The 24,565-nt window shown below is 36.9% G+C and overlaps 6 protein-coding genes across 9 annotated transcripts; 4 read left to right on the plus strand and 2 right to left on the minus strand.

Moving 5' to 3' along the window:
* The first annotated feature begins 666 nt into the window (after nucleotides 1-666).
* On the plus strand, nucleotides 667-3,167 carry CYCB1;4 (Cyclin B1;4). The gene is made up of 8 exons (XM_023676966.2): nucleotides 667-946; nucleotides 1,264-1,391; nucleotides 1,465-1,671; nucleotides 1,757-1,879; nucleotides 1,966-2,214; nucleotides 2,298-2,459; nucleotides 2,555-2,736; nucleotides 2,820-3,167. Exons 1-8 carry the CDS (start codon nucleotides 901-903, stop codon nucleotides 2,971-2,973), a joined length of 1,251 nt encoding a protein of 416 aa, XP_023532734.2. The 5' UTR covers nucleotides 667-900; the 3' UTR covers nucleotides 2,974-3,167.
* Nucleotides 3,168-3,997: 830 nt separating this feature from the next.
* On the minus strand, nucleotides 3,998-5,569 carry LOC111794816 (molybdopterin biosynthesis MoaE family protein). 2 transcript variants are annotated; one of them, XM_023676968.2, is made up of 2 exons: nucleotides 5,339-5,569; nucleotides 3,998-4,883 (listed from the first exon to the last, which is right to left on the minus strand). In XM_023676968.2, exon 2 carries the CDS (start codon nucleotides 4,868-4,870, stop codon nucleotides 4,172-4,174), a length of 699 nt encoding a protein of 232 aa, XP_023532736.1. In that variant the 5' UTR covers nucleotides 4,871-4,883; nucleotides 5,339-5,569; the 3' UTR covers nucleotides 3,998-4,171. The 2 variants fall into 2 exon arrangements, with proteins under 2 accessions (XP_023532736.1, XP_023532737.1); XM_023676969.2 differs by having other exon boundaries at nucleotides 3,998-4,905.
* A 229-nt stretch (nucleotides 5,570-5,798) lies between these two features.
* On the plus strand, nucleotides 5,799-9,244 carry LOC111794813 (transferring glycosyl group transferase). The gene is made up of 3 exons (XM_023676964.2): nucleotides 5,799-6,578; nucleotides 7,810-7,973; nucleotides 8,062-9,244. The coding sequence occupies exons 1-3, from the start codon at nucleotides 5,975-5,977 to the stop codon at nucleotides 9,148-9,150; spliced, it is 1,857 nt and encodes a 618-aa protein (XP_023532732.2). The 5' UTR covers nucleotides 5,799-5,974; the 3' UTR covers nucleotides 9,151-9,244.
* A 1,399-nt stretch (nucleotides 9,245-10,643) lies between these two features.
* On the plus strand, nucleotides 10,644-12,784 carry LOC111794815 (early nodulin-like protein 18). The gene is made up of 2 exons (XM_023676967.2): nucleotides 10,644-10,941; nucleotides 12,189-12,784. Exons 1-2 carry the CDS (start codon nucleotides 10,731-10,733, stop codon nucleotides 12,701-12,703), a joined length of 726 nt encoding a protein of 241 aa, XP_023532735.2. The 5' UTR covers nucleotides 10,644-10,730; the 3' UTR covers nucleotides 12,704-12,784.
* Nucleotides 12,785-13,689: 905 nt separating this feature from the next.
* On the plus strand, nucleotides 13,690-16,849 carry LOC111794573 (octanoyltransferase). The gene is made up of 6 exons (XM_023676616.2): nucleotides 13,690-13,908; nucleotides 15,377-15,427; nucleotides 15,519-15,588; nucleotides 15,902-15,942; nucleotides 16,415-16,474; nucleotides 16,574-16,849. Exons 1-6 carry the CDS (start codon nucleotides 13,843-13,845, stop codon nucleotides 16,637-16,639), a joined length of 354 nt encoding a protein of 117 aa, XP_023532384.1. The 5' UTR covers nucleotides 13,690-13,842; the 3' UTR covers nucleotides 16,640-16,849.
* A 110-nt stretch (nucleotides 16,850-16,959) lies between these two features.
* On the minus strand, nucleotides 16,960-23,964 carry LOC111794571 (hydroxymethylglutaryl-CoA lyase, mitochondrial). 3 transcript variants are annotated; one of them, XM_087124241.1, is made up of 9 exons: nucleotides 23,837-23,964; nucleotides 19,840-20,032; nucleotides 19,437-19,641; nucleotides 18,992-19,171; nucleotides 18,695-18,775; nucleotides 18,445-18,608; nucleotides 17,694-17,830; nucleotides 17,501-17,616; nucleotides 16,960-17,388 (listed from the first exon to the last, which is right to left on the minus strand). In XM_087124241.1, the coding sequence occupies exons 1-9, from the start codon at nucleotides 23,865-23,867 to the stop codon at nucleotides 17,131-17,133; spliced, it is 1,365 nt and encodes a 454-aa protein (XP_086980367.1). In that variant the 5' UTR covers nucleotides 23,868-23,964; the 3' UTR covers nucleotides 16,960-17,130. The 3 variants fall into 3 exon arrangements, with proteins under 3 accessions (XP_086980367.1, XP_086980366.1, XP_086980368.1); XM_087124240.1 differs by lacking the exon at nucleotides 23,837-23,964 and adding an exon at nucleotides 21,785-21,939; XM_087124242.1 differs by lacking the exon at nucleotides 23,837-23,964 and adding an exon at nucleotides 21,683-21,705.
* Nucleotides 23,965-24,565: the final 601 nt, after the last annotated feature.

The raw sequence follows: 24,565 nt of genomic DNA on the forward strand, positions 1-24,565 counted from the left end.
TCAATTTTTTTAAGAACATAAGAACATAGCAAAGTGAGGTAAATATTTGAAATTCTTACGAAAATGTTCTGGAAATTCGAATTTTTAACCGTTTAGAATTAACCTAATTTGGTTTAAACTAATTCAAATCTAAGAATGCTATTAATATAATTATTTTTCTAATATAGAATTTAAATATCAACCGATAAATTCTTAATATTTTAATTAAATAAACAATGTTTAGGCTCTCCAACATATTTCAATTGATAGTAAGTTTCAAATCATTGCGCCAAAATTACAATAGCAAAAGATTAATGGAAAAATAGAAATGGGAAATAATTAAAATATTTTCCTTTTTAAAAATGATAATTAATAATAATATTATAATTAAAGCTGTGAATTTCTATCCTAACTTTACTGGGCCCAAACTAAAGATTCGGCCCATACAAAAGGTGAATAAGCCCAATCTAAACAGATCGGAGCGTCCAACTCCAGCCTGTCGCTGAAGTGCCTATTCAGGCTCTCCTCCTAACGGCTAGTAATTCCAAATTACAATCAGACGGTACTCTGGCCGCTGGATGCGATGCCCATCCAACGGTCATCATTTCATGGAAATCAGACCGTTGGGACAGGCATTGGCTCCGCTCGCAGCTTTAAAGAGGAAACGACACAATGCCACAGAGAGCAATTGATACGGAAACGCAGAGAAAAACTGAAAAATTCTCAGAGGAAAAAAGCGAGAACGATCGTTCGAAGAGTGAAAGAAGAAGAAGAAGAAGAAGAAGAAGAAGAAGAGTGTATGTGACCTACGGAGTGGCGACGAGAAACACTGAAGGAGAGACGCTCAACAGCCGTCTCCAACTCTTTCTTTTCTCTCTGTTTCCAAGTCTTGAAGGAATTTTCGGAAGTAAGGAAGAACTAATGGCGGCTCGAGCTGTTGCTCCGCAGCAACCACTACGAATCAGAGGTGTGGAAATTAACCTACATTTATCACTTCATCAAGATTTTTCTTGTGAAACTTTAACAATTCTTGTTTTCGATGGCTGTCTTTTGGAGTGATTTGTCTGATAGATGCCGGAATCTAGACTGTTTATTCTCATTGTAGTTAGCTTTCGGTCCTGATTTTACTGTATTGTTATCGACTTGCCTTGATCCTGGTTCTTCGATCTTTTTCTTATTGTTAGGGCTTGTTTGGTTCCTGACTTTTTCCTCCTTTCATCCTGTAACTGATTTTGAAATTTCCTTGAATACCTCGCTTATCATTTGACTATATTGATATTGAAGGTGAAGGTAAGCCGAAGATGGTAGAGGCTGAAGGAAGAACAAGGCGAGTTCTTCAAGATATAGGGAATCTGGTGCCTGATCGAGCCGTGGAAGGAAAACCCGGCCCTCAACCTGCCGAGAAGAACAAGGTAGAGATCTGGCACAATAATCCTGATAATGTAGTAAATCTATCTCAGATCCTCATGAAAACTTAATTTGCAGAAAGCAATCACCCAAAAGCTGGGTGGGGGAGTAGGAAAGGGAGGCGATGTAGCGGCAAAGGCTACAGTAGTTGAGAAATGCAAAGCTGAGAAACCTAAGACTGTTCTCAGCTCCGTCGACAGGCGACATATAATCAACATCAGCGATAGTAAATCAAGGGATAAGAATAAGAGATCTCTGACTTCAACTCTTAGTGCCAGAAGCAAGGTAATGCCATTTTCTTTACCCAATTCCTTGAGTATTGCTTGCTAATCTTCTGCTAAAGTAACGTATATCAAATTTGATTCTAAAGGCTGCCTGTGGGCTCAATAATCCACTGGATTCAGTAGCTAATATTGATGAAGCAGATGCTAACAATGAATTGGCAGTTGTTGAATACATCGATGATATGTACAAGTTCTACAAGCTTGCAGAAGTACGCCACTATTTGCTCTCATTTTCCTACTTATGTTGCAGCTTTTCTTCCCTTTTTGTAACATTTGAAGCCTTGTTTTGCTGCAGGATGAAAACATAGTGACAGATTACATTGGAACACAGCCAGATTTGAATGCCAAGATGAGGTCCATCCTCATAGATTGGTTGATTGAAGTTCATCGCAAGTTTGAACTAATGCCAGAAACCCTCTACCTCACAGTCAACATTGTAGACCGATTCCTTTCCTTGAAGACTGTGCCAAGGAGAGAGCTTCAATTAGTTGGAGTCAGCTCTATGCTGATAGCATGCAAATATGAAGAGATTTGGGCCCCAGAGGTATATCAATGGCTAAATTCTAAAAACACCAATATCACTGTCTTGTGTTCCTTCAGCCTCATAATTGGATATTGAAAATGCAGGTCAATGATTTTGTGAGTATATCTGCAAATACTTACCAGAGAGAACAGATTTTGGTGATGGAGAAAGTAATCTTGGGGAAGTTGGAATGGCTTCTAACAGTTCCTACACCCTATGTTTTTCTTGTTCGATACGTCAAGGCTTCTGAGCCATCCGATAAGGAGGTGGGTTGTGAGATTCTCATAAAAAACTGCATGAAAAGTGTCTGGTAACTGAAATCTTAAGAAAGCATAATAAATTTCTCCTCCTCCTAATGCAGATGGAGAACATGGTGTTTTTTCTAGCTGAGCTTGGTCTGATGAACTACCCCATAGCCATATCATACAGCCCATCAATGATTGCTTCAGCAGCTGTTTATGCTGCACGATGCACACTGGATAAGAGCCATCTCTGGACAACAACATTGCAGCACCATACAGGCTATGTTGAAGATGAGTTGAAGTAATAAACACAAACTTCCTCATAAGTTCTTTTCTTTTTATCTTCATAAACATCTGATGAACTATGTCCAAATTTTTGTGCAGGGAATGTGCAGAGCTCCTTGTGAACTTGCACCGTGGGGCTGCAGATAGCAAGCTGAAGGCTGTGTATAGGAAATATACGAGCCCAGATCGTAGTGCAGTTGCTCTGTTTCCTCCAGCTAGAAGTGTCAGCCCAGATCGCAGTTTAGAAGTATGATCATAAGGGTTGGGTTTTCCTTATTCTATTCTTTTGTGTAGGAGATCATTTTGCTGTTAATGATCTCATCTTGTTGTTAGCTGCTAATATGGCTGTGTGTGTGTATTATTAGAGCTGTGATGCTTAATTACTCTATTAATTCCTTTTGCATTCTTACGTTCAGTGAATGAGAGAGGTCAGGGTTTCACCTAATATATATTATCTTTGATGTGTTCATACTTGATTACTCCAATTTATTTGTTCAAATCTTCTCTATGCATTGGGGCTCGGGTGGAGGACGACGTTTGAATCATGACCCTAATGATATAATGTTTGAAATGACTTTCTTAAGAGCTTAAAAGCAATGTTTTTTTAAGCTCTAACAAAGAAATTCATTCCAAACAAGCTCAAAAATTGCTCGGGCGGAGGCCCCAAGGTTTCTCGGGCGAAATTTTGAATCACAACCCTTAATAATGTTTGAAATGACTTTCTTAAGAGCTTAAAAACATTTTTCTTCAATATTTTAAGTCGATTATGTTTTTCCTCTTCCTCGGGAAAAGACAATCAATACAAATTCCTAATCATGGTTCCTTGTAGATTTGAACTCCAGATGTTTGATATCTTTCTGTTTGGATGAGATCTCAATTTCCAGAAATTCTTAATCATGGTTCCTTGTAGATCTGAGCTCCCAGATGTTTGATATCTTTCTCTTTGAATGAGATCTCAATTTCCAGCGACCGTTTCATTAGATATCTTACAACTAGAATCCCTCTTTTTTCCGAAGTTTTGAATCATAACCCGGGTAATAATAACCTTACCGTCTAAGGGTTCAGAAACAAAATTTTTGGGCAAAACAATCTTTCGAAATTAAAGGAACCAACTTTGTTGGATCAGAACAAAAAAATCAGTCTAGAGATGAAGTTTTGAATCACAAGCAAGGAATAATAACTTGAAATGACTTTCTAACAGTTCAAAAACAAATTTTTTTTGGCCAAAACAATGTTTCAAAATTGAAGGATAGTAACTTTGGATCAGAACAAAAAAATTGAAGGAAGTTATTTGAATCTTTTTCTCTAAGCAACATTGTGTTGGATTCTCTTCTTCCCCTTCATGGCCCTTGAAATGTATGTATAACAGTAATGTTTGAATCAGAGAAGAAAAATTCCCATTGAGAGAGAGAAGAAGAAATTAATCCATCACTATCATCAATGGTGATTCCTCATTCATTCACCTTAACTTTCGAGCCACAGCAGCTTTTCCTTACATGCCTTTGAGCTTCTTCATCTTCTTCGTTTTCCTTCTCAACATTGTGTTGATGATTCTTTTCATGCTCTGAACTAATGCAGCTAGAAGAAGATTCTTCAGTCACCTTAACCTTTGAGCCACAGCAGCTTTTCCTACCATGCCTTGGAAGAATTTCAGCTTCATTTTCTTCACTCACATCTCCTTCCTTCTTCCCAATCTCCAATCTTCTGTCCATAAACTCAGAATTCTCCTTCCAAACTTCCCCATTATCATAAACCTCCTTTTTCCATATTGGCACAGACGCCTTGAGCTCATCGATCACGAACCGGCAAGAATCCATTGCATCAGCTCGATGAACAGCTGAAACTGCAATGAACACACTGATCTCCCCAACAGGAACAGGACCTAATCGGTGCGCAACTGCAATTGAATGAAGGTTCCAAGACGATCTTGCAGATGAACAAATGGATTTGAGGCTCCGTATTGCCATTGGTACATAAGCCTCGTAACGCAGTTCCACCACCGTCTTGCCTTCAAAATTGTCCCGAGTAGTGCCTGAAAATGTAGAGATAGCGCCGGCCTGGGGAACACTAACAAACTTGATGTACTTTACTATGTCGATTGGGACGTTCTCTTCCAAGATTTCAACAAGATTTCTCTCCTCCAAAGCCATTTCTTGCTCAAGTCTGTGTAATTTCAGCAAACAAACTTCACAAGAGAAAATTTGACAACAAACTTGTTCTCCTTTGCAGATATAGAAAGTACTATTTTATTTGGTAGATTCAGTGATAAATATGAAAATCGAGGAAGAAATTCTTGAGCGTGGAACTGAAGTCAAATCGGACCGAGATGTATCGGTACACGACACAAATGCACTCGCAACTTCGCTTGAATCCGAGCCGAATCGGATGCATTTTTAGATAAACTAAAGAAAAAGTATCGCAAGTTAACTCGGGGACATCGCTACGCCAGTACTAACCTTTCAAATCAATGAAAGGGCAGGCTGCTAAGAAATGGACGAGGACTCGGCAACGGAGAAAAATGAAACCGAGACAAAAAATTCATGGAAGTTCGAAGTTGAATCGAAAATCAAACACAAATCAGCGAGACAAACGCAAGATAATCAAAGATAGAAACTAACCTGTTCGTGTTCAGTTCATGAAAAGAAACAGAATCCTCTCTACCTTCAGAGACGCTCCATGATTTAATCCAAACGAAATCCAAACTTCGATCGATTCACAGTTCTCGAGCTTGCTAATTTAGCGCTCGAACCGAAAATTTGGACAACCTACATCAAGCGATGAAGATGAAGATAAAGATGACTCCACGAATTGAAAGAATCCAAAACTCAGACTCGAAATGGCACACGAGTCCATGTGGGCTCCGATTCTCAGGTGAAATAAGGGAGGCAATGGAACTGGCTGCCTTGGGCCGTTGATTTGGTTGACTTCCTTTCTTCGGATTTTCAACGGTTGAGATTGGTTCAATCACGTGATAGAAAATAAGGCCAGGCCCATAAAAAATAGGCCCAATAACCACCAGATCCAAAATTGTTTATTTTAATTTATATTTTATTGTCTATTTACCCTTACCATAAAAAATAGGCCCATAACTTCCAGAGAACTCAAGACTGGAGAGTATCCCGACGCGACCCTCACTTTCCGGCGAGCTGGTGGCTGATCCGTCATCATTCTCCCCCATCTCCGGCAGTATCAGGTCGGTAACTGCCGCTTTTATCATCAATGATTCTGTTATTGCTGTCTCACTCTCTCTGAAAATGGTCGGTCACAAGAGGCGTTTTCTTCCTCTCTTCCTCCTTGTCTCTGTTTCTATCCTCTTCTTCTTGACTCACTTCTACTCTTCCGTTCCCCCTTCCTTCCCTTCAAACCCTAACCCTAATTTTGCTCTTACCGGGCGAATCTCCGACCCTAAAACCTCTGGTTTCACTCTAATCGTGAAGGTTCTTGCTTACAATCGCCTCGATTCCGTGTCCCGCTGCCTTCGGTCCATTGCCAATGCGGATTATCTCTCCGACCGCGTACATCTCCATGTTTACATTGATCATTTCCCTCACGATGATGCGCATATCAACCTCAACGAGTCGCATCGGATCTTGCAATTTGTTGATAAACTTGTTTGGAATTTTGGGGAAAAGCTGATTCATTATCGGACGGGGAACGTGGGTTTGCAAGCGCAGTGGTTGGAGGCTTGGTGGCCGAGCTCTGACAATGAGTTTGCTTTCGTTGTGGAGGATGATTTGGAGTTATCGCCGCTTTATTATAAGTTCCTGAGGAGTTTAATTTTGAATTATTATTATAACACTTCGAATTATGATCCTTCAATATACGGGGCTTCGCTGCAGCGACCAAGGTTTGTTCCAGGTACCACTTTTCTTTTGGATGATGTCCTGTGCATGGATCTGACAAATATATGTAGATAAAATTTAGATATATTCATTTATCTTGTTCTTCTTTTGACCAAATGATACAAAGTGGAGGGGGGAGGGGTGAATTTCTCAATTGGTTGAAGTTCCAAGGCCTTTCTTGCTATTAAATTTCTTGATTTTATAGCTGTATTTCGTTATTTTAGCGGTAGTAAGTTTTGTTGTCAGTTTGACCCCCGATCTATATCCAAAAACTGTGTGTTGTGACCTTTCGAATTATACGCCTTCACAAACTGTATGTTGTTGCTATATGTAATAGTGACTCATTTAAATAGGAGATCAAATTTTTAGTAATTAAAGCATCTGGTTAAGTTTTTTTTCCCCCCAGTTGCAGAAGTTCATCTATAAAATGTTAATATACCTCTCTTTCACAAGTGCATTATGACTTTTTCCTTTTGGTACTCAAGTTTATCCTCCTTAGCTTGTGTTCATCTTGTTGGAACCAATATCTTGTGGGCGCAATGAGACCTGCTTGAAGGAACATGAGGGTAACAAGAAACAGGTCGTGTTAGGGATTTGTGGGAAAACTTAACTGTCCGTGGATTGAAGGTTACCACCTTTTGTTCACTCTTAAGATTATAAGATGATTTTTCTTTTTCTTATTCAAATTTGAACATAGTCGCTTGTCTATGCTGACTAGATTGGAGGTCAAGGGACTTCAAACTTCACAACTCTAACTGTTGCCTTTTGGATCCTTAGTGATTCCCGAATGAATTGCATCGCTGTAAATTTTGAATCCAACTTCCGAATGAGGAGCATATCTAGTTAGTCCCCTCTGATTCCATTGTTGTCCTTAGGAATCTTACAATTGGATCCAACTTTATACGGATAGAACTTCTTATAGTAGTAAATCTATCTTGAATGCTAAGAAGTTCTTTTTTTATTTTATTTTGCAGTTTTCAGCATTATGTTAATTGTCTTTTACTAATACTACAGATCTTTATGAGGTTTGGAGGAGTGATTTGTTTCTCATGCCTTCATTTCCTTTTTTATCTTTCTAAATCAAACTGTTCTTCCAAGGTTCGATTTTTCAAAACAAAGTTTTACAACTTCTGTAAAAAAAGTGAGAAAATGCTTCTTTTCCTGCACACATGGCTAGAAGTTCTAGAAACAGGTGTTCAACTTTTCCACCATCATTCTAAGGCATGCCTGTTCTTTGCTGTCCACAGGTAAACATGGTAACAAAATAAGGTTGGATGACAGTACCAGATTATTTTTGTACCAGTTGGTTGGCACTTGGGGTCAGCTTCTCTTTCCAAAGCCTTGGAAGGAGTTTAGATTGTGGTATGATGAGCACAAGGCGAAGGGCATCAAGCCAATACTTGATGGCATGGTATTCATGATTATTGATTTTATGTGGTGATAATTCGTTCTTAATTTGTCTTTTAAAGTGAAAAAACCTGTTTGTGGATCATCTGCAGGTGACAACAGGATGGTACAAGAAGATGGGAGAAAGAATATGGACTCCTTGGTTTATCAAATTTATTCATTCTCGTGCCTATTTTAATATCTACACCAATTTTTTACACGAGAGAGCACTGAGTACTTCTCACAGGGATCCTGGTGTAAACTATGGAAAAACAGCTGGTCCTGATTCACACTTACTGGATGGAAGTTCACTTGATTTCGATCTCCTGGAGATGAAGCCTCTAAGCGATCTGAAACGGTATGATTTCTGCTTTAGAGAAGTCATTCCTCAAAGAATTGTTAAAAGCAAGAGTGAGCTTGGTTCTGTTCTCCACTCCGTTCAGAAACATGAAAACATAATCATTGTGAGTGTATTTGGCGTATCAGAGTCCACTGTGAGGAATTTTCTTTGCCATTTTGAAAGGTTGAACATAAGAAACTATATTTTGTTGGGCCATGAATCTGAGTTACTATATGATCTAACAAGAAGAGGACACCCAGTAATTTATGCAGACCAATTTCTGAACACTGTCAAAACTTTCAGTTCTACGGCTTCTGAAGGCACCACAGCTGAACTAGTGAAGTTAGTTCTAGCGAAGTTCTACATTGTTAAGTCATGCTTGGAACTTGGTTACAATCCTGGATTGGTAGATGGAAACATGCTTTTTGTCAATGGTGATCCATTCACAGACTCGAGTCTTGCGGACGACATCTTTTGTGGCCAGAGTGTCGAAATTTTCTTCATTAAAAGCCCATCCTCTGCTCAAAAGATGTGGGTTAGTCATATCGTCCCCGAGGCTGAAGCCATGGTAGAGTCTTTGATGAGTAGAGGTTCCTCGTCTAGATACGACATTAGTTTCGTAGGCATAGCTAATAAGTTATTGGAACAACATGGTGCTAAGTTCAAAACAGCTGAGAAGATGAGCTTTGTTGTGAATATTGGTAACAATCCTACCAACGCGTCATTAGGTGATGGGAAAAGGCTGCTATTTTGGCCTGCTGATATGAACGTTAATCATGTAGAGAAACGTCTTGAGGAACTGGGTTTTTGGATCATTGATGGTGACTTTTCTTGCAAAGCTGTTGTCTGTAATCGATTGTAGTACTCTATCTTTAGCAATGTCCAAACAATATTCTTTTTTAGTGACCCTTTTCTTTTATACTGAACTCTATAAGAGATATTATTTGAGATTAGAATCTTGTGCATGGCCAATTTTGAGCTGATGAGTTCTCGTCCGTCCTTCGTTGATGTATATGTTCGGGTAAGATATACAGGGATGAACTCGGTCTCGCAATCTGAGAAGTTATTTTCTCCCATCGTCCCTAATCTCTTTGTCTTGTTTAAAGTGAATTTGACATTGTAATAACTTTTCTTTTGGTGTCATTAGGGGAAGTTTGACCTTTCTAACACATGTTCAGTCGTGCAGGTGTTGGCTGTGCTGAATTTTTTCCGATCAAAGTATCCAACAACACAACTCGACTCTACTTGACTACACCTCATGCTCGTTCATTAGTGTTCTTACCTTTGTAAGCATTTACTCCTATTAAAATGATAATAGTTAAACACAAGAAAATCACTTTCCATTACTAAAGGGCGGAGTCCATTCTTTGTCCAATATTTTACTTAAAGAAGGATATCGAAACATTCTTTTTAAGAGTGTGAACCTCTCATTACTAGCTACTTTTACAATAAAATTTAAATGTACTTTATATATATATATATATATAGATTAATTAAATTAGACAATCTTCAATAATCAGGTAATTAATAAAAGTTAATTAAAATACTAATATCCTGATATCCAAGCGCCCCAATTATCGCAGTTGGTGGAACTCCAACTCTTGTAATTAAAAATTAAGTAGCCAATTAAGCGACATAATCAAGATTTAACATTCCACTTAACATTGGGTCTCTGACAACCGACATCTGACATCTTCTATTATTACTTTATTTATTCTCTATATTTCCTTTTGGAATTTGATTCCCCGCTGTGTCCTTTACTCATAGAATATTTTATTTCTTTTTATTTTTATTTCCAAGTTAAGACTGTTTGCTTCATTCATTAGGTTAACTACTAAGCCATAATTTATTGCCACTTATGGTTAATAAATATGAATCTCCCTCCTTACATCATTTCAAATAATAATAATTAATTTTTTAAAAATATTTTAGACCGCCTTGTCGTCTTCTAAATAAACTCGAGCTAGCTAAACCATCAGCTAACTCGTTTGTTACCCAGAAAAATGAGTTTCCTAACCATTTAAAAAGTTATTCATTCGTAAACAAAAATAAAGAAAAAAATTAATGACAAAATTACATAATTACCCTTCATATCCTAAAATTAGAATATATTCTATAAATTTTAGACATTTTTTTCTCTTTAAAAATTTACAAAAAGATTAATATTCGATTAGTACGAATTAGCCAACAAAACCATAATAATTTCATAAATTGTGAATTTATAATTATCCACTTAGCCCATTTTCAAAAAAATAAAAGTAAATTAAATCAACTTAGAGTTGGTGTAATTAGTGCGAAAATGAGGGGCATATTAGTAAATTGCGAAGAGAGTATATAGCTGGCATCACAGGCCAAGCATGATTTTTCACTAGACTACATACATCCCTCTGGCAGAGCCAAAATCTCTCTCGGTTTCCAGTTCACGAATCCCTAGAAGAATTAATGGAACAGAGGAAGTACAGAGCCGATCTTCTTCCGTCTCCCTTCCTTCTCGTCCTCATTTTCCTCTCCCTTTCCGGCCGATCTCTCGTTAACGCCTACCAGAACTACACCGTCGGTGATTCCCTCGGTTGGTTCGATGAATTGGAGAAACCTGCCGTCGATTACCAGAACTGGACCGTTGGCAAGACCTTCAGCCTCGGCGATTTTCTAAGTAAGTTCTGATTATTTTTCCTCTTCGCTCTCTCTGTTTAGTTTATGATTTTGATTTTCGATTTGTCGTTACGCAAACTCGGAATTTCGGATCTCTCGCTTCTCGATTTTCGAAAAACTCGTACGATTCGATTTCCGTCTTCGCTTGATCATGTTTAGAATCTTCTTCGTTATGACTTGCAAATTTGTCCTGTTTTATCGTTTTCCAGAGTAAATGTGTGGTCCATCTGCGATCTTCTGATATTTTCATCTCTCTAGTTTTTTTGTCTGTATTTTTGTTTCAATGAATCGATTCCAGTCTTCGATAACTTTAATTAAGTAAAAAGTGAACAAAATTGACTTTAAGGACGTCATTTCGACCTAATTCATACTCTACCAGTGAAAAACTTAGCCGCTCTAAATCATAGATTTGAATAATTCCCCTCATGTAAGCCAATATTATAGAAGAACAATAATAATAATGTGATTACGAATCCGCAAACATATTGAACCAACCAATCTTAATGTAAATAGATTTCATAACTTCCTTTTAAGGTCGATTTATGAACATTATATTCTAAATATAAATAATAAATTGAATTTTCATTTTTCGTTGCTTTTACTTGAAAGAGCCCCATGAAAACATAGCTTCTTCTGGAAATGGGAGCGTCGTTTTAGGTTAGTTTAGGATAGTCAATGATTGAAAGGGGAAAGTTCAATAATAGATGGAGCTCCTTATCCAGCCCGAAGCTAAAAATAAAAATATAAAAAATAAAAAATAAAAAGGCACTGGCCGTACATACCAAGAAGGTTTTGACAGCTGAACTAACATGACGGTGTATTGTGCGTTTCCTTTCTTCTCTCTTTTTCTCCCGAGTTTTCCACCATGCACGCAACTGTATTCTTACTACTGTACTGTGTGACACGTGTTCTCGTATGATTGGTTGGTTTGAGAATTGTCGGCCGTGTTCATCCATGTGCCGCTTTGTTGTAAAGCTGTTAACTGTGAAGCCCCTAAAATTTTGTGGCCTATTTTATTTTTATAATTTATAATTAAGTTTAGTAGTCAATAAATTTATGTTTTATAGATCCTTAACAAATTAAAATTGTTTAAAAAATATTTGTTCTATTAAATTTGTATTTGAACTTTGTAGTATAATTTAGAAATTAGACTTGTGATGTTGATATACTTTGCTCAATTTTAGAAATTTAATAAATTTGAGGATTGAAAATAATTTTAAAAAAATGTTGGGATATTTATTTTTGCAGTTTTCAACACGGACAACAATCACTCAGTTGTGCAAACATACAATTTCACTACATACAACCTTTGCGACTATGACGACGCTTCGGAAGACGACACGACGGAATGGTCCGCCGCCGACCCATCCGCGACCACTCCTCACGCTGTGACGGTGGCCGTGCCGCTGGTGAAAGAAGGGGCCAACTATTTCTTCTCCGGCCACTACGACGGTGAACAATGCCAAAATGGGCAACATTTCAAAATAAATGTCACTCATGGACAGGGCCTTCCGAAGAGCTTGGGAGACTCTTCCGACGAAGCTCCAGCTCCGGTAGTTCCCGACTCGGGCGACCGAACCGAATCAGCACCTGACACCATCGTCCCTTCCAGTTTCGACAATCCCAGAAACGACGTCGCTGATAATGATAGTGACAAGAAGGAAAGTTCAGGTTCGGTTTCGCTAATGTCGCTTCACTTCAAGTTTAACGAGTTTTTCTTCTTGTTAGTTGGTACTGCTTGCATATTTCTTTTTACAGAGTGATTTTGTTTTGACTTTTATTGATTTTTTTATTTAATTATTGCTGTTTTTAATATTCAAATAATATGGGTCTTTTTACTCGGATTTCAGGTGATATATAGTTAGCTTTATATATATATATATAGGTTTTATTTAGGATTTTCTACCCTCTTTTGTGCATTTAATACAAAATATATCTGTAATAATGGCTTTATATAATTGTTAGTGAAACTATTTTAATTGTTTTGTTTTGCATTTTCCCTCTTTAATCTCTAATAAACGTTTGTTTAAATATTCAAACGTTTACTTCAGGAAAAAAACATATTTGTTGATAGTAATTTGGTTTATAAATTTCAAAATATTAATACTTTTGCTCAAATTGGATCATGTTCACTTTTATTGTTGATAGTAATTTTCAATCCTTTAATTTAAAATAATTATCATGTGATATAACTAAAAATTAATGAAAACTAATTTAATTACTCTAAATTAATTAATTGAAAACTAGCCCGAGTAGTTATTAGTAAAAATTTGCTCAATGTAAAATCTTGAAGCATTGAAATGGAAATTGTTGGATGATGAAAGTAACACATCCGCTAATTTAGGGAATGATCATGAGTTTATAAACAAATAATTTCTAATTTGATTCTTAGACTCCTATGATTAAATAATTTCTAACTTCATTCTATATAATATTTTATTTTGGACGTCTTAATTTTGAAATCTATTTTAATTTGATTCTTAAACTCCTCCGAAATTAAAAAGTATTTGTAATAGATTCTTAATTTTGTGATTTTGTGCAATCTGAAAGCATATTTAAATTTTTTAAAAAATAATTATGTATTAAAATTTAAAAAAAAAAATTGTGTATTAAACTTAAAACAATTAAAATTTTTAATTTTGTGTGTGATGGTCGTGTTAATTTTTTAAAATACTGAAAAGGAAAATAAAGGATTTATTAATTATTATTTTTTGAAATGTTAAATTGTAAATTTTGTAATTTTCGGAAGACATTCTTTTCCGGTCTAACAAGAAATGAAGAATTACCCTAAGGCAGTTTTTGAGAAATCTGATTCTTGAAGAGCCTCTGAGTTTGAACCGAATTTTCCTGAGCGTAAGGTATTAAAAGCTCATTTCGACGTCGCATAGATCCTAGGACGATCATGGACGAGTTCGAATTTCGTCGCCTTCTTCAATTATTTCCCGTTGTTCGATCTCCAGATTTTCACGTACTCTTCATCTCTTTCTCATATATCTGTCTTTTTTGGAATTACAAATTTCTTGATCATTCAATGCTATGTATTCCATTGCTACCCTGTTCTTTGTTAACGACTGTAATGCTATGACTTCTCTATTTCGCTTTCAATTTTTCTAGATCTTCTTCCCGCTAGAATGTTGTGATTCATTGATCGCAACTCACTAGCCACCGACAATTAGGACGGATTGGGGGTATTCTTGTTAGTTGTTGGATCAACATCATTGGAATAAATCTCTTCTTGAATTAGGTCTGTCGGTGCCCTTCTTCTCTTTGATTTAATGCAAGATATTGGCGCAATTTGGTGAAGATATTTGGTAAATAGTTGATTGAACTAAATTCTCCAGGCAGTATTTGGCCGATGGTGTTTATGTATTTGAAATCTATAGAAGAGATGCCTTTTTCCACCGTTAGGCAGTTGAAATCTATAGAAGAGATGCCTTTTTCCACCGTTAGGCAGAGTTACCTTTCGAAGAACAGCTATGCATGAATTGATTACTGCTAATTGAATTAATGGAGATGCTATTGGGGTTACAAACTGGTTTGGTTTTTTGAGCTGATGAAATACGACCATGATTTCTTGGATATGAGCTATGTTCCATTTGATCTATAGCAGTTTCTCTAATTTTTCTTGTAATATTGGCTTAACTTTTTATATTGATTATAGAACCACAAGTACCAAAGCTTGAAACCTCGATGGTTTAGCTCTATTATTGAAGCTTTAGGTTATTTTCACTCTTCAGTAGTTCAATTATATTGTGCCAAAATACCAACCTGACATAGCTCGAAGGCCAGTTCAATTTCTCACCCTCATATGTTGTTGAACTAAAAAGTAATATTGTGCCAAAGGAAATTTTTTGCATGGAAGGATGAGATATCTCTTAGAAGCATATATGCACACTGATAGATGTTGCAGTACAACCTGATGGACTCTTATAAACTTCTCAGTGATACACATGTTGTTTGTGATGGATGGGTCAAGTCTTAGACGAAAAACAGAGAGCTATTTTTTTTGGTCCTACTCCTTGTGTACACTTTACATGGTGCAAAAGTTGTTTCTTAGTTTGTGTGTATCTACAAGGGTTCAAACCTTGGTGGTTGTTAAAAAAAAAATCAATTTATCTTATTTCTAAAAGAAATGATGACTCTAAATTACTATAGTTTGCACTTATAATTGGGAGGGAGATCCATTGGCCTGGATTTCTAGAAGACTGGCTGTGATATCATTTCTTTTGCAGTGTTTGAGAATAGGAATGTTTTTAGTTCAACTTCAGCCACTTATGCTGAGTCTTATATGAAGTTCAAAAATGTTTCTTGAATGATATGCATACAACGCTATGAACTAAAATTTTAAATTCTTCCTGTTCCCATGAAGAGTATGTTACAACTATTAGTAGCATGGGCATCCCTCGAGTTTGTTAAAAATCTCATACAATTTTCAGGCGGAGTCAGATTTAACCAGACAGTCAACATTCAAGCAATCCAAGAGTGAGGTTAAGCAAATGCTTTTCCCTTACCTCCTGTCCTTTTTCCATATTCTCATTGCTGGTTCATTAAATTCAGAATGCTGCCAATTGTTCATAGGTAAGTGAATGGCAGGAGGCATGGAATGAAGATGGAGAGAAATCAAAGGATCAACCACCCGACCTACATGGTATTTTATCTTGAAAATATAATTTTTTTTAATCTATCTCAGACTATTTCTTAAAAAAAAAAAAAGGTTTTAAAATATGTTTGGATTTGCTTTAAGTAACCATGTTGAAATTTCTTCGTACCTAGCATAGTAATTTCGCCTTGACGCTATCTTTTCTAGTAGATCATATATCTGTTCTTAAAATCACCTATGAAGCTATCCTTCCTGGTTTGAGAAAAAGTATCTATTCAATGGTCCAGACAAGAAAGGCTTCCTATTTTTCCTAGTACTCAAATAGAGCCTAATATCATATTCTTTGGATGATTGCTAACAGGTGAGTTCTGGATGAAGCTAAAGTTAGCTGTTGAGCAGAAGGTATGAGCTTCGATTTCTTTTTGATGTATGATTATCATTTGGGACCTAAATGTTGGGGCTGCGACCAAGGATTTTAGTCCAAATTAGGGGATAAACCTCCTAGAGCTACTCGGCTATCCTTTTCTGCTACAAGTCGTCATGATTAAGTTTATTATTCATTAGTTACAATCTATATCATATCATAAAATGGCAGTTGAACAAAATTGTCCGCCTACATATATTATTGTCGTGCCTTTTCAACACTCGAATTCGTCTAATGCTTCAAGGTGCTGAAAAAGTCGTGTGTGTATATCCAATTTCTGATTTTGTTAAATCGTTGAATGCAAATGAACATATCTTAAAATCAAATGCAAATACCTGGATTTCTCAAACCATCCTTATGAAGCATTTCATTATTTATTTAGTGTGAATGTAAGAAGAACAATGTTTAATTTATGTCAAACAACTTCTTTGGCTCGTTCATTCCATGCAGGTCGGCAAGGTTGAAGCAGAGAGGTTCTGCAACTCATTTCAACAGATACACAATAAACTTGTATGTCATTCTGAAGATGTCATGAAGTTACATTTTTGTTTCTTTTTTTCCCTTCCCAATGACATTAGAACGAAAACTATATAATCAAATTGACTACAGGTTAATGAAGAACTGAGTTTGGATGCTGCTCGAAGCTTTCTGGAGTCATTCAGTTCCCCAGAATAGTACAATTTTCTGCTGCATGCGTCTCCCATTTCATATATCATTTTGCCTCCATAAACCACGTTTTGCAAGAGTCTGATGTGAATTCAATTACCAACAAGGATTTGGAAGAACAGATAAGTTTTGTTTTCAAGGGATTTGCAGTCACTGTCGTTCACAGACATTGGATTTTCCACTTTATATAAATATTTCTAATAGATTTGCTTTTCCACATTTCTTGATATTCACTCAAACACACTTGAAAGAACACTGTTATAAGTTTAATGATTGCATTCATGATGGTCAAGTCTGTCTATGAAATCCAGTTTAAATAACTGTAGCAATAAACTAAATCCTCTTCAAATTATGTAGGGGATTCAGATCCATAAACTTTCTGCTTAAATGGCACATGATAGTTATATTTGAGATCTGGTATATGGCTGCATAATTCAGCCAGATAAGACACAACACATACTATTAGAAAGTTTCTTGAAGTGAAACTCTTCTTTACTTGTTCAATCTTGTTCAATCTTGGAAGCATCGGCTGCGACACGACTCAAGGCAACGGCGGTCTTCGAACCCGATGGCCGCCCCAAATGGTTATTGATGAAATTCCCAGCAGATATGACCTTTGCCAAATCTACATTGGTTTTTATACCAAGTCCATGGAGCATGTACAACACATCCTCAGTTGCAACATTCCCTGATGCTCCTTTTGCATAAGGGCATCCACCCAAGCCTGCAACAGAGGAATCTATTGTGCTAATCCCCATCTGTTCAAAACGTTCAAGACATTTAAAACATCAGTTCATGGTTAAAGTTGTTGGCTCAAATGAATCTTAGGCTAAGCTATTGCAAGCTTGTGAAGCAATTTGCTGGCCTTACTTGGAGGGATACTAAGATATTTGGAAGTGATTGGCCGTAAGTGTCATGGAAGTGGACTGCAAGCTTGTCGACAGGAACCACAGCCATTACAGCTTCAAGCATCTGAACAACAGTCCCTGTAACACCAGAAGATAAAGGGATGTTTGAATCACTCGTTTCAATTTCTGTTTTGAATTAATTTCAAAATTGTTACCAGGCGTGGCAACTCCAATGGTGTCCCCAAGAGAAATCTCGAAGCAACCCATATCATAAAGCTGTTTTGCTACATAAGCCACTTTGTATGGTGGAATTGCTCCTTCTGTTGGACACCCAACAACGCATGATACATACCTATTCAAATCCATACCCAATTAGTTATATCAATTAGAGGACCCTCCAAGAACATAATGTGGACTGTGGAGAACAATACAATACCAGCAAATAATGCATATTCAAAATTTTGATTTCCTTTATTCAATATAACAATAAATTTGTAACAGCCCAAGCCCACCACTAGCCGATATTGTCCTCTTTGGGCTTTCTTTTTCGAATTTCTCCTCAAGGTTTTTTAAAAAGCGTTGGAGAGGTTTCCACACCTTTATAATGGGATCTCACACAATTCTACAAACCGTCACTCAATGGTTGGAGTTAAGGCTTGTTGACATAATAATGAATTCAGCTACACTATTCAACTTGTTTTAAACTAACGAATACTGGCTGATTTTCTTTTTTATAATCAAAGAGATGGATTCTAAGGCCATGACGATGAAGAAAACGAACGATACTGATTTGGGCTTGTGACATGAATTATTATCAAAAGGTGCCCGAATCAGTAAAGTTCTTTTTCTTTCATCTTGAAACCCTTATTTCTTTTCTCGAAATCATTATTACTATCATAGAATCGTTCATTGTAAACCCTGATAGAGAAGACAGAAAATGTCAAATTCGATATTTTGGAGGCATACCCTCGAACAGGGATTCCAAGCTCTTTTGCAGCAGAAGTTACAGCACGATAACGATCAAGACTTTCTTCAATGCTACAATTGATGTTGGATTTTGAAAATGATTCAGAGGCTGATGCGAAGACTGCCACTTCCTTTGCTCCAGCCGCCACAGCAGCACGAAACCCCTGGAAGAAGGTGAAGTTTTAGACAAGAGGATTCAATCTGTCAATGTTCTTAAAAAGAATCAACATTGTTTTAGAAGATGAGCTACTTTCATATTAGGTGTTAACACTGGCAATCTGACACCTTCCAAATTACGAACGCCTTCCATCACTTCGGTTGCATCAGATAACTGGACAAAGAATACATTAGTTCGTCTCAAAAGCAATCAGGGTGTAATAAACAGTAAAGCCAAAACCACTAAAGTAGAAAGGGTACAATTTGGTGTTCTGAACTTTTTTGCTGTCTTACTGAATATTCAGCTCAAAAAAGACAAAAAGTTTTCAATTTTCTATATCATTTAGAAATATGGTTAAAAAAGGTCAAAGGGAGCTTGTACAAAAATTACCTGAGGCACCCGTGTAGGTGATACAAAACTGGTAGCCTCAACCACAGGCAATCCTGAAGATACTAGTCTATGGATCAATTCAACCTTTACAGATGTTGGTACCATATCCTTCTCATTTTGAAGTCCATCTCTTGGACCCACTTCAACTATCTTCACAAACTTTGGCATACCATTCCAAAACTGCAAGCCCACATTCAAAACAAGATCATCAGATCAGAACAGGCCAACACGCTAAGAGAGAGATTCCATAGACCACCATATATATCATCTTATGAAAGTTGGTTAAGTGTCTAGAATATGATAGGTACCAGGTAGAGCAAGAAACACAATTAAAAAGGGATAGGAGTGTTGGCTGCAGACAGGTAAAACAAATGAATTGGAAGGAAACGCCTCTCAATTAGTTGTAGAACATTTCAAGATTCTAAAAGGAATGTTACTAAATCACCTTATTTGTCATGTTCTGTATATGGTGGCTACTACTCTCAGTCTGGTATTCAGGACCTGATGAACAGTGGGAATCACAAAAATCTCCAGTTACAAACTTTTTCGAGCCTATGCTCATTGTCCTCTTATTGACAGAGCCATTTTGGGATGTCTCTTTCCTATGTCTTCTCCATGGAAACGTCTCTCTAGCATCCTCATCATATTCCCTGTTGAAAGAGATTTAAAATAATGATCATAATAATGAAGAAGAAGAAGCATAAAAATGACAATCTAGTAAGAAATAAGTAAATGATGATCAATATCCAGCCCAGATCAACAAGAATTGCACAAGCAAATATGCAAAAGCAAACTGAAAAATCAAGAATGATTATTTTCTTAAGAAAAGAGATTAATATTCTGATTACCTGCAACTATTGGATAAGCTACTTCTCCCTCCTTCAATCCAGCAGATCCCCATTCCTATGTCGTCTCCTATAGGTCGGCAAGCACCAGAGGAAAATCTCTGTATCCGATCAATTGTACTCATGCTTGGCAATTTGTCAAGACCAAGTGGCTCCTCCACACTCGACATTGTGAAGGCCGAAGCAAGAATCAGAACTGAGTTTGAGAAATAAACCAAGTAAGTTTTCTGCCAAATCAAGATCAATAACAGATGAAACTTTAATAATAGACTAGTCAAATTTGATTTTACAATTGCTTCTGTCAAATGGTGTGATATCATTTGATTGAAGAACACAAGGAATTATTAAAACTATTCTTTTAATCTCTCATATACAAGTAAAAAGAGTAATATATAATGACATTACATAGTAATCAGACTTCATCGCGATTCATGAATTAGAACGCCAATTAGGATAGAAAAGTATTATCTCCTCCCCAACCGAATTATATTATATGAAATATCTCCTCCCAACCGATATGAAATCTCACAATCTACCCCATTTCGGGGCTTAGCGTCCTTGCTGACACACCGCCTCGTGTCCACCCCCTTCGGAGCTTAGTCTCCTCGCTAGCACATCGCCCAGTGTCTGACTCTGATACCATTTGTAACAACCCAAGCCCACCACTAGCATATATTGTCCTCTTTGGGCTGTCCCTTCCGAGCTTCTCCTCAAGGTTTTTAAAACGTGTCTGTTAGTGAGAGGTTTCCACACCCTTATAAAGAATGCTTTGTTCTCCCCAACCAATATGGAATCTCACAAAATACCTCTCCACCACATCAATTAGTATGGATGATATAAAGCAACAAGTTCTAAAATGAGCTTTATTTTTCTAATCTAAGTCTATGAATTCTTCATTCATAGTTCCTCCATTGGCGCCAATCTTAGATTCTTAAAGGCACATTCCTCCCAAATACTCAGCCTCATACTGAGATGTTCACCAAGATATATCAAGGTTGAACAAACTCCTTTCATTCACAGAAATATTAATCAACCCTAGCAACTATTCCCTAGGTATTTTCACACCAAGCTCACTCAAGAATTGGACAGCAATGGCCTACTGGCATGTTTTTTCATATCTTGTATGCAATTGATGATGAGCTATTCTTCTTCTCATCAAAACATCACCAAGAACTACTCTACTTTTTGGTATATACAAAATCCACCAGCCAATTTTTTTCAAGTGGCATTATATGCTTCTTGAAATGCACCCTTATAAGAACATCTCACGATTTTCCCACGGCAACTCAGTCACATGTGCTCGACTGAATAAGCAGCCATGAAACTGCAAAATCCGAGAATCCAGTTCCGGTACGAGAGTTTCCATTGACTTCCCATTGATTATCAACCAAACAAATAGACTGTAAATGAAATTATCCATCATAAACGACAACGCTGTTGTAATCTAAGTTTCATTGGCCTCCTAAAATTCAAGTTCTAACACTGTAAAATTCAGTATAGCATCATAACCCAGAAAGGAGACGGAATATGATAATAAACCGAGCGCTCGAAGTTAAGTAATACGAAAACAAAGTTCATCAAACTTCCATTAACAAGTACAGTACTCAACCCAACCAAAAAACACCGAAACAAGCGCATAAAAAGCAAAACGAACAGAATCAACCGAAATTCTCGATTAGAGAACACTCGCAAGCGATCATAACCCAATTTTATAAATAAATCAAAAAACCACCTGACTCCTGCACGCAAACCAATTAGCGTACAGATTACAATTTACGAACACTAAAGAAAAACAGCGAAATTATCACAATAACAATGGCTTCTAGAATATTCCGTTTCCCTTTACCTACAGTTTCTGGACGGCGAAACGCAACGAACAGAAATCGCAGAAGAAAAAAAAAATACGAAAAAGGGTCAAAAAGGAAGGAAGAGAGGAAAAGAATCGAACCTGGAGTGGAAATTGAGGAAAGAACAATTTGGCGCGTTGAAGAGAAGAACACAGTAACCGATGAGAACAAATATATATATGGGAATTGAAGAGCAGCTATATGCGCCGTAGTTGGAGTTCCTCTCAAATAAGCAAACAAAAAAAAATTAAAAATTAAAATTTCCCAATTTGTTGGGTTGGTGGTCATCGTTAATGCCTAAATTTCCTTTTATTTTATTATTATTTTCCTTTTCACATTAGAATTAATGGAATATCAATAAATATTGAAAGAGTGGCGGTAGATAGTTATCCGTTGGAAGTTGGTAACTTCTTCATTCTCTCTCCAAATTAATTTTTAATTTCTTCTCTTTGAATATCCTTTCATTTTTTATTTATAATAATTTCCCTATTAAATCAAAAAGTTTATGCTTAACCAAAACTTTCATTCTTTAATTTTTAAATTCACTTAAAAGTCTCGTGCCAATAAAGACATTAATCGTATGACTCTGATATCATTAATTAAAAAAAAAAAAAGTAAGAATTAAAATAATCCTTCAAAAAGTTTAGGGAAATAAATATAAAAGTTAGACGTAAATTAATTAATTTGCCTAATTTCAATAAATATAAAAGTTAGACGTAAATTTTTTGTATTTGGACGCGGATCGGAATCCGGGTGACGTGGGGTCCGGGAATTGTGGCGCACCGTACTTTGACGTTATCGAAACCGACATGGTGGCTACGTGAATGGCTCGAGCGTGCAGGTGCATCTGCACCGTCAATTTGGCCGGTGGCTCACAATTGGCGGGACCGTATTTTTGCGTCTCTGGAGCTTTAAAACGTGGGAATTTAATATCTTTGTTTACCCTACCAGATAATGCCACGTGTAAATACATTATTGTTTATATATATAATATATATTAAATTAGTAGGAAATGTAACTAACGCAATTAATCAACCCCACACTCAATACCAGTCTTCCTCCTCTATCCTAACATGTTCCTTGGTTATCATCGAAGAGAATCAAGTGGTTACACCTCCTCATTTCGAAGTTAATGTTCGAGCAAACTGAATTGAATTATGAAAATGTGTAGAAATTCAAGCTTTCTTTACAACAATATTTGAGGCGCCTTTTTAAAGACTTCAAATCTTGGCTTTGTTGTCAAGGTTAGTGTAGGCAACATAATATCATGATTCATCAATGTCTCAAACACATGCGTTCTTAATAACATGGAATATGACAACAATAAACACTCGCATTTCAACCATAAGTTTAGTTTTTAGAGCTAAACTAAACATTATCAACGAAAATGGTTTGAAAAATATGTGCGGTGACTATGTTCACCCGTAAAATGTCCAAGAAATATGATAATAGTTCCATCAATATTAGGATAAAATAGTGCAGTGTGGGTTGGTGTTGTAGCTGTTGTTGGTGTAGTCATTTGGTCACCGTTTTGAATTTTATGTATGGAAAAGCTATATAGCTTTGAGAATCCTGTGGGAGGATGAGAGAGGAAAAGCAGAGGCAGGGGAGTGAAAGGAACCAATCCCCAATTCTTTTCTTTGTTACCGTAAATGTGTGTTAGTAATCACGATTCTCCACAGTAGTATGATATTGTCTACTTTGAACATAAGCTCTCATGCTTTAGGTTTCTCCAATAGGTCTCATGCCAACGAAGATGTATTCCTTACTTATAAACCCAGTATCATTTCCTATATTAGCTAACACAACTCACTCTCAACTCTTCTCAACAATAATAAGAAATTCATCTGCACTCAATGTCTCTTCTAAGCTTTTAATTCTACTTAAAACCTTCCGCTAGGAAACTTGATTCTTTCTGCAAATTCAAATCCCTAAACGATTTTTTGTTTCATAAAATGCAGCTGAAGAACATGGAATTTCACAGTGCGAAGCAGTGCAAATCTCCTTTTGGACATGCACATCCAAATTCGACTATAGACGAGTTTGAATTCAAAGCTAGCAGCCGTTTCAATCTCAGATATATCGGTTTGATCAAGATGATCTAACAGAGAAGAAAAACAAGCAACGAACGCAAAGCGAAGATGAATTTGTACCTGCCACGGAAAGATCATTCCACTTCCTCATCGGCTCAAGATTCCGCCGCCTCGCATTGAAAATCGCAGCGGCAAAAGCTCCACCGGTCTCGGCGCTCAAAATCAAATTCGCTCACCAGAATCTGTGGAACGATGATTTCGATCCTTTCTTGGTAGTGTCTTACTTGAGTGTAAAGGAAGAGAAAGAAGAAACGCGGAAAACGTAAATAAACAGTAATGGGCCGAAACAGGCCCATTAACCATTTCCACAAAGGCCCAACAAACAACCCAGCAGAACAAATTACAGGCCCCAATTACCTCATTAGTAGCCCAATTTGAAAAATTCATCAAATTACACGCCCCACAATCTACCCTCTTTCAAGACCGAGCAGTATTCCTTTCTCCAATCAACGTGGAACCCTATAATAATCCACCCTCTTCGAGACCTAGCGTCCTTACTGACGCACCGTCCTCACTAACACTCGTTCCCTTCTCCAATCAATGTGGAACTCCATAATCCACCCTCTTCGGGACCCAGCGTCCTTACTGGCACACCGTCTTGTGTCCACCTCCTTCAAGGCGCAGCCTCCTCACAGACACATCGTCTATCTGACTCTAATACCATCTGTAACAGCTCAAATCCACCACTAGTAAATATTGTCTTTTTTTTTTTTACATTTCCTTTCTAACTCTTCTCAAGGTTTTTAAAACGTGTCAAAGTTTTCACAACCTAGTAAAGAATGTTTCCTT

Source organism: Cucurbita pepo, chromosome 5 (assembly GCF_057944985.1).
Source record: "Cucurbita pepo subsp. pepo isolate OVF chromosome 5, ASM5794498v1, whole genome shotgun sequence".
NCBI classification, from domain to species: domain Eukaryota; kingdom Viridiplantae; phylum Streptophyta; class Magnoliopsida; order Cucurbitales; family Cucurbitaceae; genus Cucurbita; species Cucurbita pepo.